The 14637-nt window shown below is 34.1% G+C and overlaps 2 protein-coding genes across 2 annotated transcripts in view; one reads left to right on the plus strand and one right to left on the minus strand.

Moving 5' to 3' along the window:
* Window positions 1-14637, plus strand: part of LOC145296203 (cytosolic carboxypeptidase 6-like) — a 1000694-nt gene that overhangs the window by 415929 nt on the left and 570128 nt on the right. The window lies entirely within an intron of this gene.
* LOC145296019 (uncharacterized) lies at window positions 4504-6790 on the minus strand. Its single transcript, XM_080142042.1, has 2 exons — window positions 5441-6790; window positions 4504-5313 (listed from the first exon to the last, which is right to left on the minus strand). Exons 1-2 carry the CDS (start codon window positions 6732-6734, stop codon window positions 4991-4993), a joined length of 1617 nt encoding a protein of 538 aa, XP_079998168.1. The 5' UTR covers window positions 6735-6790; the 3' UTR covers window positions 4504-4990.

Consider the following 14637-nt stretch of genomic DNA (forward strand, 5'->3'; position numbering starts at 1 on the left):
TTCTTTTAGATATGTGTTCATTTGTTTTCCTGTCATGTCTGTTATAGAGCATGGTGTCATCAGCATATATACCCATCTCACAGACAATTTTGTCAGGGAGGTAATTTATGAATATTAGGAATAATAGAGGTCCAAGGATAGACCCTTGAGGCACTCCCGCATTTATATCATATTGTTTAGATGTATGACCTTCGAGGACAACCTGAATCTTTCTCTTATCTAAGAAGGATTTAATTATGTTATGTATTCTTCCAGTGATACCGTATGATCTGATTTTCCTGAGAAGACCTTCATGCCATACCCTGTCAAAAGCCTTAGATATATCTAGAGCTACCACTCTACCCTCCCCTGCTTTGTCCAGTGAATGGTATATACGCTCTGAGATTACAGTTAGGATGTCTGCTGTGGAACGGGCTTGCCTAAATCTATATTGTTGGTCAGTCAGAAGTTTAGCATCTGTAAGGTGATGGACTAGAGCTTGGTTAATTATGGTCTCAAATATTTTGGCAAAGAGGAAGCTAATGGGTCGATAATTTACTGGGTCAGTTCTTTTGCCAGAATTCTTGAAAACTGGTACTACAGAAGCAGTTTTCCAGCAGGCAAGAAAGCAAGATTCATTAAGGCATTTGTTGTAAAGTTTGGAGAGAACTAGAGCTACTTTGGCGGAGCACTTTTTTAATAGCACAGCCGGGATGAGATCAGATCCACATGCTTTTGCAGTGTCAAGATTTCTTATGATAGCATGCACCTGAGCAGGAGTGATTTTCAGGTCGTCTAGAGTGGCGTCTGTCTGCAAAGGAAAGTCAGGGAGGGGGTGGTTAGGAGGGTCCAGTGTGGAGTTTGAGGCAAACCGGCTGGCAAGCATGTTAGCCTTCTCAGTTGCAGAGCAAACAACCTCATCATAAATATAGGCTTACAAGCTATATATATGACGAGACAAAAAACATAAAAACCCAGAAATATACCTATAGTGTACGGAGGCGTTAGGCTAAAAATTATAAGCTCACTTATGTGTGAGCTTATCATTTTTAGCCTCCTACCTCTCTCTTTCTCTTTTATTTCCCACTCCCTTTTCCTTCTTTTTCCTCTCTCATTTCCCCCCCCCCCTACCCCTGCATCTCTCCACTAAACAGTGTAGGTTTATTTCTGTGCTTTTATGTTTTGTTTTGTTTTCTGTGTAGTCTTATTGTATATTCTTATATATATATTTGTCTTTTTCACGAATAAAGGGCTGTTATCTTAATTTTGATTTAATTTGACTTTTTAATTTATTTTATTTTTTAATATTATGTGATTGCTCCCGAGACAAGAACTTCTGTGAACTTTCTCCAAGATCAATTTAGGATTAGACTTTTGTAAAACCAACATCGTCTGATAATGTCTCTAGTTATTTATAACTAGTTGACTGAAACATACTCATGAATGTGTAGTGATAAGTAAATGTATATATAAAAATAAATAAAAAGTATATCTGTCTCTACTTTGGTATTGAGCACTCTTGTATAAACTATGTTAAATTCATTGGATGTTTTACTTCTGAATGATATTAAACTAGGAATATATATATATATACACACACACACACATATATATATATATATATATATATATATATATATGAAACAGTATTGCTCTAGAAACGAAGTCCTCATCGAGAGATTCACTAATCCTATGTGATATTACAGTTAGCACATCAGTTGCAGATCTAGCAGTATGGAAACCATATTGCATGTCACTAAGTAGGTTATTTTTGCTGAGGTGGTGGACCATGTCTACTTATCACAGATTTCAGCAATTTACTCATGATGTACATTAGACTGATTCGTCTCAACTGAGAGACAGATGACCGATATCCAAAATTTAACAAATATGGGACAGGCTAATGAGATTTTCCAGGGTGTTGGGAAGCGTTTCTCCTTAAGGTAATATTTAAACAGCTTTGTAAGTATGGGCTAGTTCTGATTGAAGGTTTTTGAGGACTGATTGAATTGTTGTCAGGGCCAGTTGTTTTACTGTAGTCAGAGTTTTCAATAATTGATGATGGTTGGGATAGAGGACACGCCTCTGTACAAGACCCTGTTTGTTATTTGAAAAAACTTACAGGAACCAAGCCGCTGTTCAGCTACTTTAGACTTGACAGACTGAGCATACGACTCTTTTGCATTCTTTATTACTCTTTTAGAGTCGTTGCTGGCAGTCCTAAAAGCAGCTTTTGTTTCATAACATCTATTTCGTTGAAAGCAATGGAAATATTAGCTTCTGTGTGCAATGGCAGCAGCACATTCTGGCGTGAGCCACGATTGACTGTTAGGTTTTTGCTGGAATTTCTTGGAGGGTACAAAGCAGTCTATACCGACAGTTAACCATTCAGTCAGATCTGATACTATAGAGGACATGTTCGTTTTAAAGATGGAATGCATAGGTATATCTGATATAAGTGTTCAGAAGCTTTCTCAGTCAGCCATAGAGTATCGATGTACTGTATGATGGAGAAGTACACCTGAGGGCTTATTACACTTTATTTTAATCTTAACTGAAACAACCGAGTGATGGGAAGATCCGAATTGAGACAGAACGGAAGATAAGTACAGTTCTGGGCAAGTTGTGAGAAAAAGGTCTAAGAGAGTTGCATACTGTCTGTCAATGTTGCGTTACATACATTTATGCGTGTACATACGTTATCGCCTTTGAAACATTTAATATTTGGACATATATCATCCCCTTTCACACATTTATATTCATACATATGTTATTACCTTTCACACCTTAATATTAGTACGTACGTTATCACCTTTCCCATAGATTTATATTTGTAGTAATTTGCATATTCCTTTTAAAATATTTTTTATAAACTCACGGTTCATTTTCTTTTTTTATTGAATTATTAGTTTTATTTCACTAATAAGCATAGTTCTGTTTGTGCATGATTTTTACATTATACATAATTACATAGCATTTGAAGCTGCATTTAGAGTAAATCTCTATCTTAGAACAGTCTCTACCAAACTACTTTGTCAAGTTTTTGTCTTCAGACTTGAAAATTGATACATAGGCTATTCAGACCTATTCAGACATATGGAAGAAAGTTAATTTGATTTTTAGCCAGAACAATAACTTCTAAGGGGTCAAAATTTAAAAATGGAACACGGCAGGTGTAATTCGATGTAATGTGTAAGCTCTATATAAACACAAATATATATTTATACATTTAACAACGTTATTTTCATGTTTTGATAAACATATGAGCTTAGATCAGATGGCAGCGAATAGCACTGGAGAACTATGTTTTAGTTTCGATTCTAGCTGATCGCACTCAAGCTATATATATATATATATATTTTAACTTTTCAAATGTCTACTATATATAGTGTACGATATAATACTGAATAGAGAATTGATTCTATAATAATAAATACGAAATCTGCATAAATTAAAATATAATATTTTAGCGTATTTTACAACCGGGCAACGCCAGGCGGCGTGCTAGTATTGTTTAAAATTTAATCTATTTTATTTCACTTATAAATATAAAGCAAATATATGGATCCATCTACCAAGTTTATTGAAGCAAAGTGATCTCAGCAACTTTGATTAAACTTGAACCCATTTTACTAAGTTCACAATCTATACTGTTGCAATGTGCAACTCTTTTTTAATTCTAGTAAGAAGAAAGAATCGTTTCCAGCATTTCATGATTATAAAGAATGCTTCCTTATTCCCTTATCCAATTAATTGTACAGACTATTGTCCTCCAAATAAAGAAGATGCTAAATTAGCAGTTCCTTATTTTTATTTTATCATGGAAAACAATATCAAATAACTAAGAGAATGATATTTTTAATTTTATTCCGAAACTTCAAATAATCAAATTTCACTTGCTGCTTTATCTACTGCTGCATTTCTTCTTTCCTTTTTTCCTTGAGAGTCAGTTTGAATATAAAAGAATTTTGAATAAAAAACAAAAAAAACTATCAATAAACAACGGATGAGGATTAATTCTATTGAATCACGCAAAAATCTTTCTGCAAGATTTTGCATTGTATCCAACAAGAAAATAAGAATATAAAAGGAATACACATATTGAAAATTTTGAAGTTATAAATAAGAACAAATAAATTCCCTATAAATTTTCAAACAGGGTTTCCATCTCTGATTTCCATAAACAACACTGGTTTACAAACAAAGGCATGTTGCAAAGGATCAAAAGGTGAAGGTGCTAATTGGCTGTGCAACTAACAAAGTAGACACAAGGAAATAGGCTATGGGCCCAAAGGTGAAAATCCCTCTAGATTTTTGATTCTGTGACCTCGGTTGGGGGTGGAAGAAAAAATGGTGTCAAATGAATGCCAATAGACTCCTGAACATCATATTTTTTTTCACAAGCACAAATGTTGCGCATTAATGAAAACGGCGGCCATATTTAAAGATGGCCGACAATCATCAAATAGAACATTATGACTTGCTTAAACCTTAGTAGCACACAAAGCGATAACAATACAGACATCTAGTTTAGCACATTTTATTCCCAATTTATTTCTTCATCATTTAATACATAAATATTGGACTTAATATATTTACTATGCTTCAAAATAGGGAATATTTTTCTAAAAAAGCTTTTTTCAAACATCTTATTTGAAACAACTTCAATCTTTTCTGTGGATAACTAAAGAAATAGATTTACATTTTGATATTTCTCATGTAGAGACACCTATAGTCTACCAATATTATTAGTCATACAAATCTATTGCTATATTTTGTATGTAACAAGGTCGTTTAAACCTGAGGTAGAGCTGCGATTTTGTGTCATTTTTTATACACATCAACTTGGTAAAATATACAATGTTTGTCAATTTTCATTAAAAAGTATTTTTTTGAATCTATGAATAATAACACAGATTTAAAGGACAAAAAGGCATTTTTAATGAAAGTTAAACAAACAACATGTTAGTAAATAAGATCATATATGCTTTTATTTAAAACTGATCACTGCTTATGCCACTTCATCATCATCGTCGTCGTCATCACCATCATCATCATCATGTCCAATGTTTTTACTAATTTTATAACAAGAATCTCTTGCACACTTGCACATATCTGTGCATGGGACCCTGTTTTGGAGACATGTACAAATGTTAACGTCTTTACAATGACTTTTTTTACATTTGGCAGAGCAGTTAATTAAATCCATTAAACTGTCTGGAGCAGGAAGAAGATTCATCCAATGGATTACTAAATCTCCATTTTCTATCTTCCATCCATGACAATCAGGGAATGGTATATCAGGATTTGCATGGAGGCTCCTTTTATAGACACCTGAAAAAAGAAAGAAATTAACATTAATATTGAATAATTTTCATCCTTTCTAATAAGCAAATAACAATGAAACTCCATATATTTAATTTTTACATATAATTGGAAATTAAATATTTATAAAACGTACCTGCTTGATAGTTAGCTCGCTTGATGTGTTCACTCAGGGCATCTTGATTTGGAGGCATTGTGATTTCCAATTTTCTTTGGAATCTAAACATGTTGTATCTGGCTTCATTAACACTTGTGACATTTTGTTGGCCATACAACCTGCAAACAAACATTTCCAATGATTTTGCTGTGTCTGGTTTCACATAAAATTCATTACCAAGATCACTGAATGCGTAACAAAACTCATTCTCTCTCAGTAATAAACTAAGTGCTTTCTTTTTGCCCTTTCCGTAAAATGAACTGACACTATCACATCCTGTAAAACAATGTAGACCAATCAAGGCTTGACTGACAGACTCTCCAATGTTGTCTTTTATCATCTTGATGTCTATTGTTCGCAAATTTGTTCCTCTTCCTGTGTGGAAGTATAAATGTGCGGGAATAAGATTTTGTAAAGAAACTCCAATTACAAACACATCGGTATCAGGACTCATAATGATTACATCCGTACTAGTGTTGGCTGCAAAAGAAGCATGCAAATAAATCCGTGTATCAGCTTCTTCTTGTGAGCTACAAAGTTTTGTCTCTTCTAACCGGATGACAATATCACTTGCCTCTTTTCCAGGTGAGAAGGAATGACATTTCTTGTTATGCGCCAAGAATACCTTCACTCCTCTAAGCTCTGATGTTGAAACATTAGACCATGTTTCATCCAAGAATTCTATTAAGGACTTTTTATTCTCTCCATTTGAAAGAAATTTCTTCCATTGCTGAGGAAGGAGCTGACCATGGATTCTTATCTGAGAGCTAGTAGCAGCTCTTTTATCCCTCTCGATATTTTTTATAGAGATCTGCTGGTATGTATCAGTAACAAAATGAATTTCTTTAGAATGATTCGATTTTGCCCTGTTCACTAAACTTTTCAAAATAACAAGAGCAAGATTAAGAAATGTTTTCTCTCCTTGTAATTTGTTCAAATTTAATTGGTGTATCAGCGACATACCATCCACTATATATATGCCACCTACTATAGGGTTCTCAACAATAGGATTGTCAGCATGGCTTTCTAAAGCATGAAGTAAGTTTGCTTTATTAGTTTTAACCAACGATCCATGTGAATTTGCAAGGGACAATGGTAATGGACCTAAGGAATATGACAGTAATTCTTGAAGATTAATGTTCCGGATTCTACCAATCACAACCAATCTTGCTAGGAGATTTCTATCTGCTTCCAAAGTGATATCCTTTCCGTGGACATGATGATTTGATTTTTTAGACATACTGGAGAATGTTTTTAAATTCATTCTTTTCATCGGGGCAAAAAAATCAACTTCTCCCGTTTGTAGACGCTGCCCACAGAAATTTTCAAATTCTGATTCGCTCCTTGCCTTAGCAAATTGCAGATCATTTTGAACATCTTGTGTCGCAACTAATCCTGATGCAATATGGATCAACTCAGCTGGTTCATACTCAAATGGATTAAACATACTGTTTACTGTGTCTATTATCTTTCCAATAGCAAGCTTATCATGTTTCATCCGACTGTGTAAAAGATCTGATCGTGTTCCACTTCGTTCTCCTTTGCCAGCCATAGTTTCACATTCATGGGTAATAGACCCTCTCGCATGATGGGACCATATCCACCTGTTGACGGCTCTCTTGTTTGTGCTGAAGCCTGTCATACCACCTTTTGTTTTTGAATCACGATTAGCAGTTTGTTCGATGGTTTGGTCACAAGGAATTTTAGCAAAGGCATTTGAGCTTCTTTGAACAGCAAAATCTCCTCCAATGCATTGTGTATATATCACTGGATGAGTATTAGCGAGATTAGACATCTCCAACCAGTAAACTGGAAGGTATCTGCTATAATTTACATGGTCATATGCAAACACCCAAGGTAACATCTGTCTAACACTTGCCAAGTGAAGTTCCCAGTTTGACTCTCGAATACCTCTAAGGAAAAGTAAAAGAATTTCTACAATGTCAATATAAGAACTCCAGAATGCAAAAGTTTGCTTTTTGTTGCCAACCTGTATAAATTCTTCATAGGATGATAGAAAACTTTGAAAATGTTCTCCCTTCAGAATTTCTTCATACTGAGGTCCTGGGAATGATTGTGACAAGGATGTCATTAAATGCTTCACTTTTTCTGCCTTTTCTTCAGGAATGCTGTTTAAATAGGTTGTCAAACGCATATGCTGCATTGCTTCGGCCACTAATTTATGGGCTCTAACTGCTCTGTTATAGTGTCTACCTGTGAAAACTCCATTTATTGAGCCTACAGCAACAACTTCTGATTCTATTAGAATATCTTGAAGCCCGGCATCACGAAAACGCTTTCCCAAACACCCAAGAAAGGACATTGCTGTATGAAAAGCACCAAGTCGAATCACCAATCTCTTCATGAAATATGGATTTCTCCATCTAATTAATTGTGCCTTTGAATAGATTGCTTGATCCATTACAATAACAAGAGACTCTAACTTGAGTTGATCTGCAATGTCAATGCTTTTTTTTAGAATTGTAAGGACTGTATCCATTTCTGTGGGGCTAACATCAATTACGGGTAAATAACCTATGGTAGATTTTGATGCAATCTCCCTTTTGCACAGGAGTTGGTTAAACCCAGTCCAAGATGGTAATATAATTTCACTGCCGAATTTTGTGATATAGTACGCTATATCAAGTTTTAGAGAATTTTGCAGAAATACACGATCTGAATGAAGTGAAACATGTTCAGCAAATGGTAGTGGGCCATCTTTTCTTCCACCGGTGTATGTAGCCAAATTTACTTCTGGTGGTTCCAATGTTCTTTTCCGTGTTCTTTTGAGTCCTTCTACTGCAATCTTAGATGCACACGGTTCGACTAACATATTTTGTATTATTATCCCAGTTGTGTTGTGTGTTGTTCCATGTCCAGATAAAGTTTCCTCACCAAAATCATTATTGTCCCAGACCAAAGTTGTTGGAATACCTGCCTGGATGGTGGATGGAATAGAATTTTCTCCACGATTGATTTCAAGTTCAGCTAGTGCTGTATCATGATTTAAAACCACCGAATGAGAAACACAATGTCCCAAACCATTCAATAAACCAATCACTTGGGCAGATCCAGACAGATGGCGTACAGCCATACCAAGTGATAAATGTTTTGGCATTAATGTACGTCCGTTAGAAGACAAAAATATAATGTCTTGTGAAATAGACAAAATCTTTCTATAGACGGATGCAGATATGTCCATTATTTTTTCTGTGCACAAATCTTCAGATGCCCCAACTATCCATGCAAGAAAGTTAAATAAAATATGGGGCACCATCTTTTCAGCCTCCTGCAAATTTAATGTTTCTGCTGTTGGCGGCCATAACGAAGGAGGTTTTACTTGTTGAATAATATTTCTCAGATCCATAGCTGTTATGTACAAGTTAGAAAGAGGATTTGGATCTGAGCATACATGACTTGTTTGTTGGTTTGTGTCATTTTCTGACGACTCTGTTTCACTTGGAGTTGTGGTATGTGTTTCCTCATGGAGTACTGTTTTTTCCTCTACAAGAGAAGACACTGTAATGTCATTTACATACACGATGTCACCTTGTGATCTCATTTTAGGAGTGATGAAGCATAATTGAGGAAATTTTTTCATTAATCTTTGTTTTAAATATCCTGTTTTATATAAATGCGCATCAACTCCATGTGTTTCTTTAATCTGTTTGACAAACAAATCTTTCAATTTTTTAAGTCTCATGATTTCCTTGTTTTCGATAATCCTTGTTTGGACTAATTTCGCAAAGACCTCAAATGCTTAAGCATATGAAGTTTGCTCAGAGTGTTCGGTTTTGGTTGGTTTGGTTAAATATCGAGTGAAGTCACGGTAACATGAGTTATGATATTTCACTTCGATTGCTACACAATCTTTATTCCTTATTTGCATGAGGAGTGATTCATTTTCATTTTCTTCTGCTGCTCGTTTTAAATTAGCAGCTTCTATTGTCGAACATCTGACAAGTTTTTCCCTGTTTCTTTTGCCAGATCCTTTGCACACTATAGTTTTTACTTTTTGGCATAGTATGCAAACATCTGGTAAAATATGCTCTGATCTAGCTGGCAAAGATGGTCGATCAAAATTGGAACGAAGAACCCGTCTTTTTTTAGCTGGTGGATCATCATTTTCGGCAGTAGTCGCATCAATGTTTTCTTGAGATGGAGACCCTGTAAAAATAAATATATTTAGGAGTTTAATATGTATTTGAAATAACAAAGTATATGGAAAAGTTCAAATTAAAAATATCCAATCATTATTTCATAAATCCAAAACATTTCATTAAAAATTTAAGATTTTTTTTGTATAGTGCTGATAAAACTTCTGTGAAAAAATTGTATGTTATTAATTTACATTCTACAATTAAATCGTCTGGTGACTCCTTATTAATCGGACCAAGGGATGTTTACAAAATCATGCAATATATTTATCATTGGAATTGGTAGGTAAATTCAATATGCAATGCACTTTATTTTACTAGTGAGTTACTACTTATCAAGGCTAAAAGCCACACGAGGATAAAGGTTAATGGAATAGATTGTCAAGTGACTGATTGTGGAAGTGCTAGAATCAAGAAATGGTACCATAGACAGTTGTATCTATATTTAGAATCATAAAAGAAATGAAACATTTCCAGATTAAAACCAATAGCTAAAATTATTGAAATTATGAAAACTGTTAAATAGTAACAGCATTTGGCTAAGAGCAAAGTGTACCCTTTATTCTGATAATACAGGTTATCTTTTGTTTCAGATTTGTGAAGGAGAAATCTTTCTAAACTGAGGCAATTGTAATTTTTGTTCCAATCAGAATACATTTTTGGTGAACTAAATTTTACCCACAATAAAACCCTGTTTTGTATCTATGTTCTCGTGGGGGAGGCAAGTAAATAGAAATAAACTCTAGTTTTTTTTTTTGTTTTCTTTACAAGTGAAATTTTCTAAAACAGATGCCAACTTTTATGTACATATTCAATTGTTTGAAAAGATATTAATGTAGATTAACACCCTCATTTAAATCGCTCCCTCCCCCGAGAAGAAAAAAGATTGTACAACTTAGAAGTTTACAAAAAAAAAAAAAAAAAAAAAAATTAAAAATCAATTAAATTGAATAAATATATTTTAGAATTTAGAGGTGTTGACCTTTTTTCTAGTGAAGATAAATTCTGTGCGTTTTTTTATTGGGAGAGGAGGGGGTAAATTACAATCTTGGCACTCAGACTTAGGGTTAATGGTAAAAAAAATTAACAATAGTCTCCAGGAAATGGAGGATGATTTTCCATTAAATTTATATACGAAATGTTACTCTAAATCCATTTTTTCCTACCATAAAATTTTTCATGCTGTTCAGTTCACACGTACTTGCCTAAGTGAATAGAGGGAGTATAAGAAAAATTGTCTCTTTCCAAATACGTATCAATAAAAATAAAAATTATTAAAAGCTTAAACTTACCTTCGAAAACGTTATCAGTATTCTTTTCTAGTTTTTTCTGAATTCTTTCAATTTTCTGATAATCCGTGAAACGTGCATAACAAGTTTGGTGAAACCCAACACGAGGTGGTATTTCAGTTGAATCACAGCTTAAGTCAAAGTTTTTCGCAATTTCTGCTTGTGGTCCATGTAAACCTTTCCATTTTTTAACATATTCTAAAAAGCGCGTCCATGTCTTCACTGAAAAAGATCTAACATGCAATGTTTTAGTTGGAAATATGCACATAACGCACTCTTTTTTGTCTTTGTTTACAAACATTTCTTCTTCACTGGAGGCAGCCATATTGAATTTTTAACTCGCACTACGATGATTGTGATTGGTAGATTGTAAGGAGTAAATAAAAGAAGTATTCTGAATGGCTACTTTTTTGTACGAAGGCAACTTAACAGTTAGCATTTTTTTGTGCATTAAAATTAAAATTATTTATTAATGCACCATAATCTTGCTTGTGAAATTTTTTTCCATGTTTCTTATGATTTTATACATATTATATCCAAAAATCATGCCCACCCCTTTTACATCTCATTAAAATTAAGAATTTTCACTCTGGGCCGACGGCCTAAAAAGAGGTGATGGACAACGGAGGATCGGTTAAAAATGATAGATATCGTGTTTTACTTATCACCGGAAAACGGTAAATCGAATGGCAATGGAGATCGTGTATCAGGATCGATTGGAGTTAAAATTGGATGCTGACGGGCACTGGAACTGGTAGCTGGACGTTAACGAGCACTGGAGCTGGTGACTGGGAGCACTAGAGCTGGTGGCGTCACTGGAAGCAGCAGGAGTGGGCTGGAGCTGTGAGGGGAGTTTCAGAAGGCAGGCAGTAACAGAGAGTGAAGTGTGTATAGCATTCAGTCAGTTTGTAAGTCATCCTCAAAAGGATACTTGAATGACATTAATAGTTTGGGAGTTAGCCATGAATAGAGCTGTTTGATTACTGCTGCTGAGTCTCTCGGCTGCTGGGTTCAATGACTTGACAAGGGTGCATCAAAGTCGAGATTTGGGCGTTTCCTAGCTCCCAAGCCATACTGAAGGTTATTTATTTCTCCTATCATAAGAAGTGTGAAACTAGGTTCAGAAAGTTTAATTGAAAAAAAATTTAGCACTTCAGAAGGAAAGCTCTTTGACCCTGCAGAAGATGCCTGTGCAGCCCTGCTGACATTCCCAGCAGGGCGCCTTATGCAATTAGCAATAACTAACTTGTTCTCAAAGAGAGAAGGCAAAACCTGGAAGAGTTGACCTCCTAAACTACACAAAATCAGCATTACAATGCAATCAGTAGGAACAGATCATTACAAGAATTGTTTAATCTCTGTTGATTTTGGGGCAGAGAGAAAATCCCAAGCCATGGTGAAGATTTTACTGAAAGGTTGCTCGCTTTATGAAAAAAAAAACAAAACAAAAAAAAACGTTCCAGTTATAGATTTTAGAAATTGGTTCGTTACACAAACAAATGATGAAAATTAATTTTAGGCTGGATTTCTTAGAGTCAAAAATGTTTGATGTGTTTGTCTGTGTATATATTAATCTCCATCCCAAATGAAAATCGATTGTTTTTGTTTAGTTTGTGAAAAATGAAGTTTTATGTATTTTTTCTTTGTTGTTGAAAAAGTTGTTGTATATTTTTAGTACGCATGGTCGTGACATGTTTGGGGGGGTGGTGGAAGGCGGTTATCTGTTTGTCTCTGTGACTAGCGTATTTGGTCTCCAGCTCTCAAACCCATAAATAATATACAGAACCAGCAATCTTGTGCATTTAAAGCTATTAAATATTTCTGAAATGAAAGAATATAAAAGAATGATAAAGTTTGTTATGAACACCCTATATACGTAAAAAGCTGGTGTTTATGGGCACTAATATATATCGTATCTGAGATGACAACCTCAAAATGAGGCTCCTTCCTGTCGTCCATATTTTCAGTGTATGAAATAAACTGCATTTGTTTTTTAACAGTCATGTTCTCTGTATCTTTGTAATCTTTCTTTCTTTTTTTTTGCTAGTGGGGGTACACCGCTTATCAAGCCCTAAAGGTCAGTTGAGAATAAAAGTTTAGTGTCAGGTAATCGGTGAGACAACACTGTGATGATCAGTAATGGTGGAACTTTGGTAATGTTTAATCATATTTGAGGATATCTCAACAGGAACTTATTTACATTAGACTTGATAACGATCATGTTATTGTCAGCTGGGAAACAACTCTGCGTTATTGTGTTCCACAATCGGATAGTTCTAGGAATGTAACTTTGTTAAGTAAAACCATGTATTAAGTTTTTTGTTGTTGTTGTTTTAATCTTAGTATAATATTTTTTTGTTCGATTGGGAATACAAACACACAGACATATTATAGATTTTTGACAAAATAATTAATTTTAAACCTGCATTTCATTTCATGTACTTTGTTATGGTGATTCCCCGTCTAAAAATACATTCCTTTTATTGAATTAAGTTTTATTTTATTTTTTAGACTCATGTCGAAAGCAAATCAAATCAACTTTTCCATATTTCATCCATGTATGATTTCAGGACGAACCATTTGCAATTGAAGATTTTCGTTTTTGAAAACTAAGAGAGCGAAAGGTTAGTGGCAAGTGCCATTAATCAAGACTGAAGATTATGGTGGAAAATCATGTGAAATCCTTTGCTGCAAGAGAACTCATGGCAAACCTTAATTTATCAATTGAAGCCATTTCGAACCGTTTACGATTGATCGGAAAGACAAAACTGCTTGATAAATGGCCTGCATTTGAACTGAAAGAGGCACAACAAAATACAGTGAAGAGGAGGAGTAGGAGGTCTGCATTAATCATGCCCATTTCTATGAAACAGATCTGATTTTGCATCCATTGAAATAAAAAAAAAAACAAGAACAGATCTTGATATCAATTCAACAACAGGAAAACGATTGTGTACTCTTTCTTTATGCAACCACCAACGGAACATCAACCAACCCTCTCCTATCATCTATGAAAAGGTTACGTTTCCTTATAAATCAAAAACAAAGACGTAATACTACTATCACAAATAAATACCTGATGTTTCCTGCATTTGAAATTCATTGATTTATTTAAAGCAAGTTTATTTCATGTCCTCTGTTTCTTTGATATAATGACTACGTTACAGTAGATGTCCTTTCCTAAATAAATAAAATCACAAGGTTTTTTAGGATTTTGAAAATATGATATAATAGAATTGCTTTAAAACACTTGAAAGAAAGCATTTGAATAATAAACATTTCATTCTTATGAACACGAAACATTTTTACATTTATTCGTATAAACACAGAAATGTTGGTAATTTTAATATGCAAATATTTATCTTTTAAATATCACCATACGGAAAAGAATGAAGAAATCAATAAATCCTGCAAATAATAGACCGAAAAAGAGCACAGTAATGCTTCATAAGCAACTGTCTCGCCATAAAGAACCACCAACATTGACATTTCATATGCTATTGACTTGCTAAACAGTTATGCTCGAAATAAAACAATATACATAAACAGAAATATTTGTTATATCAAAATCATGAAAAAATATTGTATTAAGAAAACAATAACAAAATAAAAGAAGCAAGATTTTTTGGCCCGTTAAAAACAGACAAAAGCTAAAGCTTGTTGACTTAGAATAAGTGCTTTATACCAATATTCTAGAGTAAATGTGTTATTATGGTGACTAATCCATATT

This window comes from Euprymna scolopes, chromosome 16, assembly GCF_053919585.1.
Source record: "Euprymna scolopes isolate OS-2025 chromosome 16, ASM5391958v1, whole genome shotgun sequence".
In the NCBI taxonomy this organism is placed as follows: domain Eukaryota; kingdom Metazoa; phylum Mollusca; class Cephalopoda; order Sepiida; family Sepiolidae; genus Euprymna; species Euprymna scolopes.

What these genes read in the sequence shown, in the direction of transcription:
- LOC145296019 (XM_080142042.1), bottom strand. Translation starts at nt 6,734, where the DNA reads ATGAAAAGAATGAATTTAAAAACATTCTCCAGTATGTCTAAAAAATCA. An exon ending in GCGAGCTAACTATCAAGCAG is followed by an intron (nt 5,314 to 5,440) that starts GTACGTTTTATA and finishes TTCTTTTTTCAG; the next exon opens with GTGTCTATAAAAGGAGCCTC.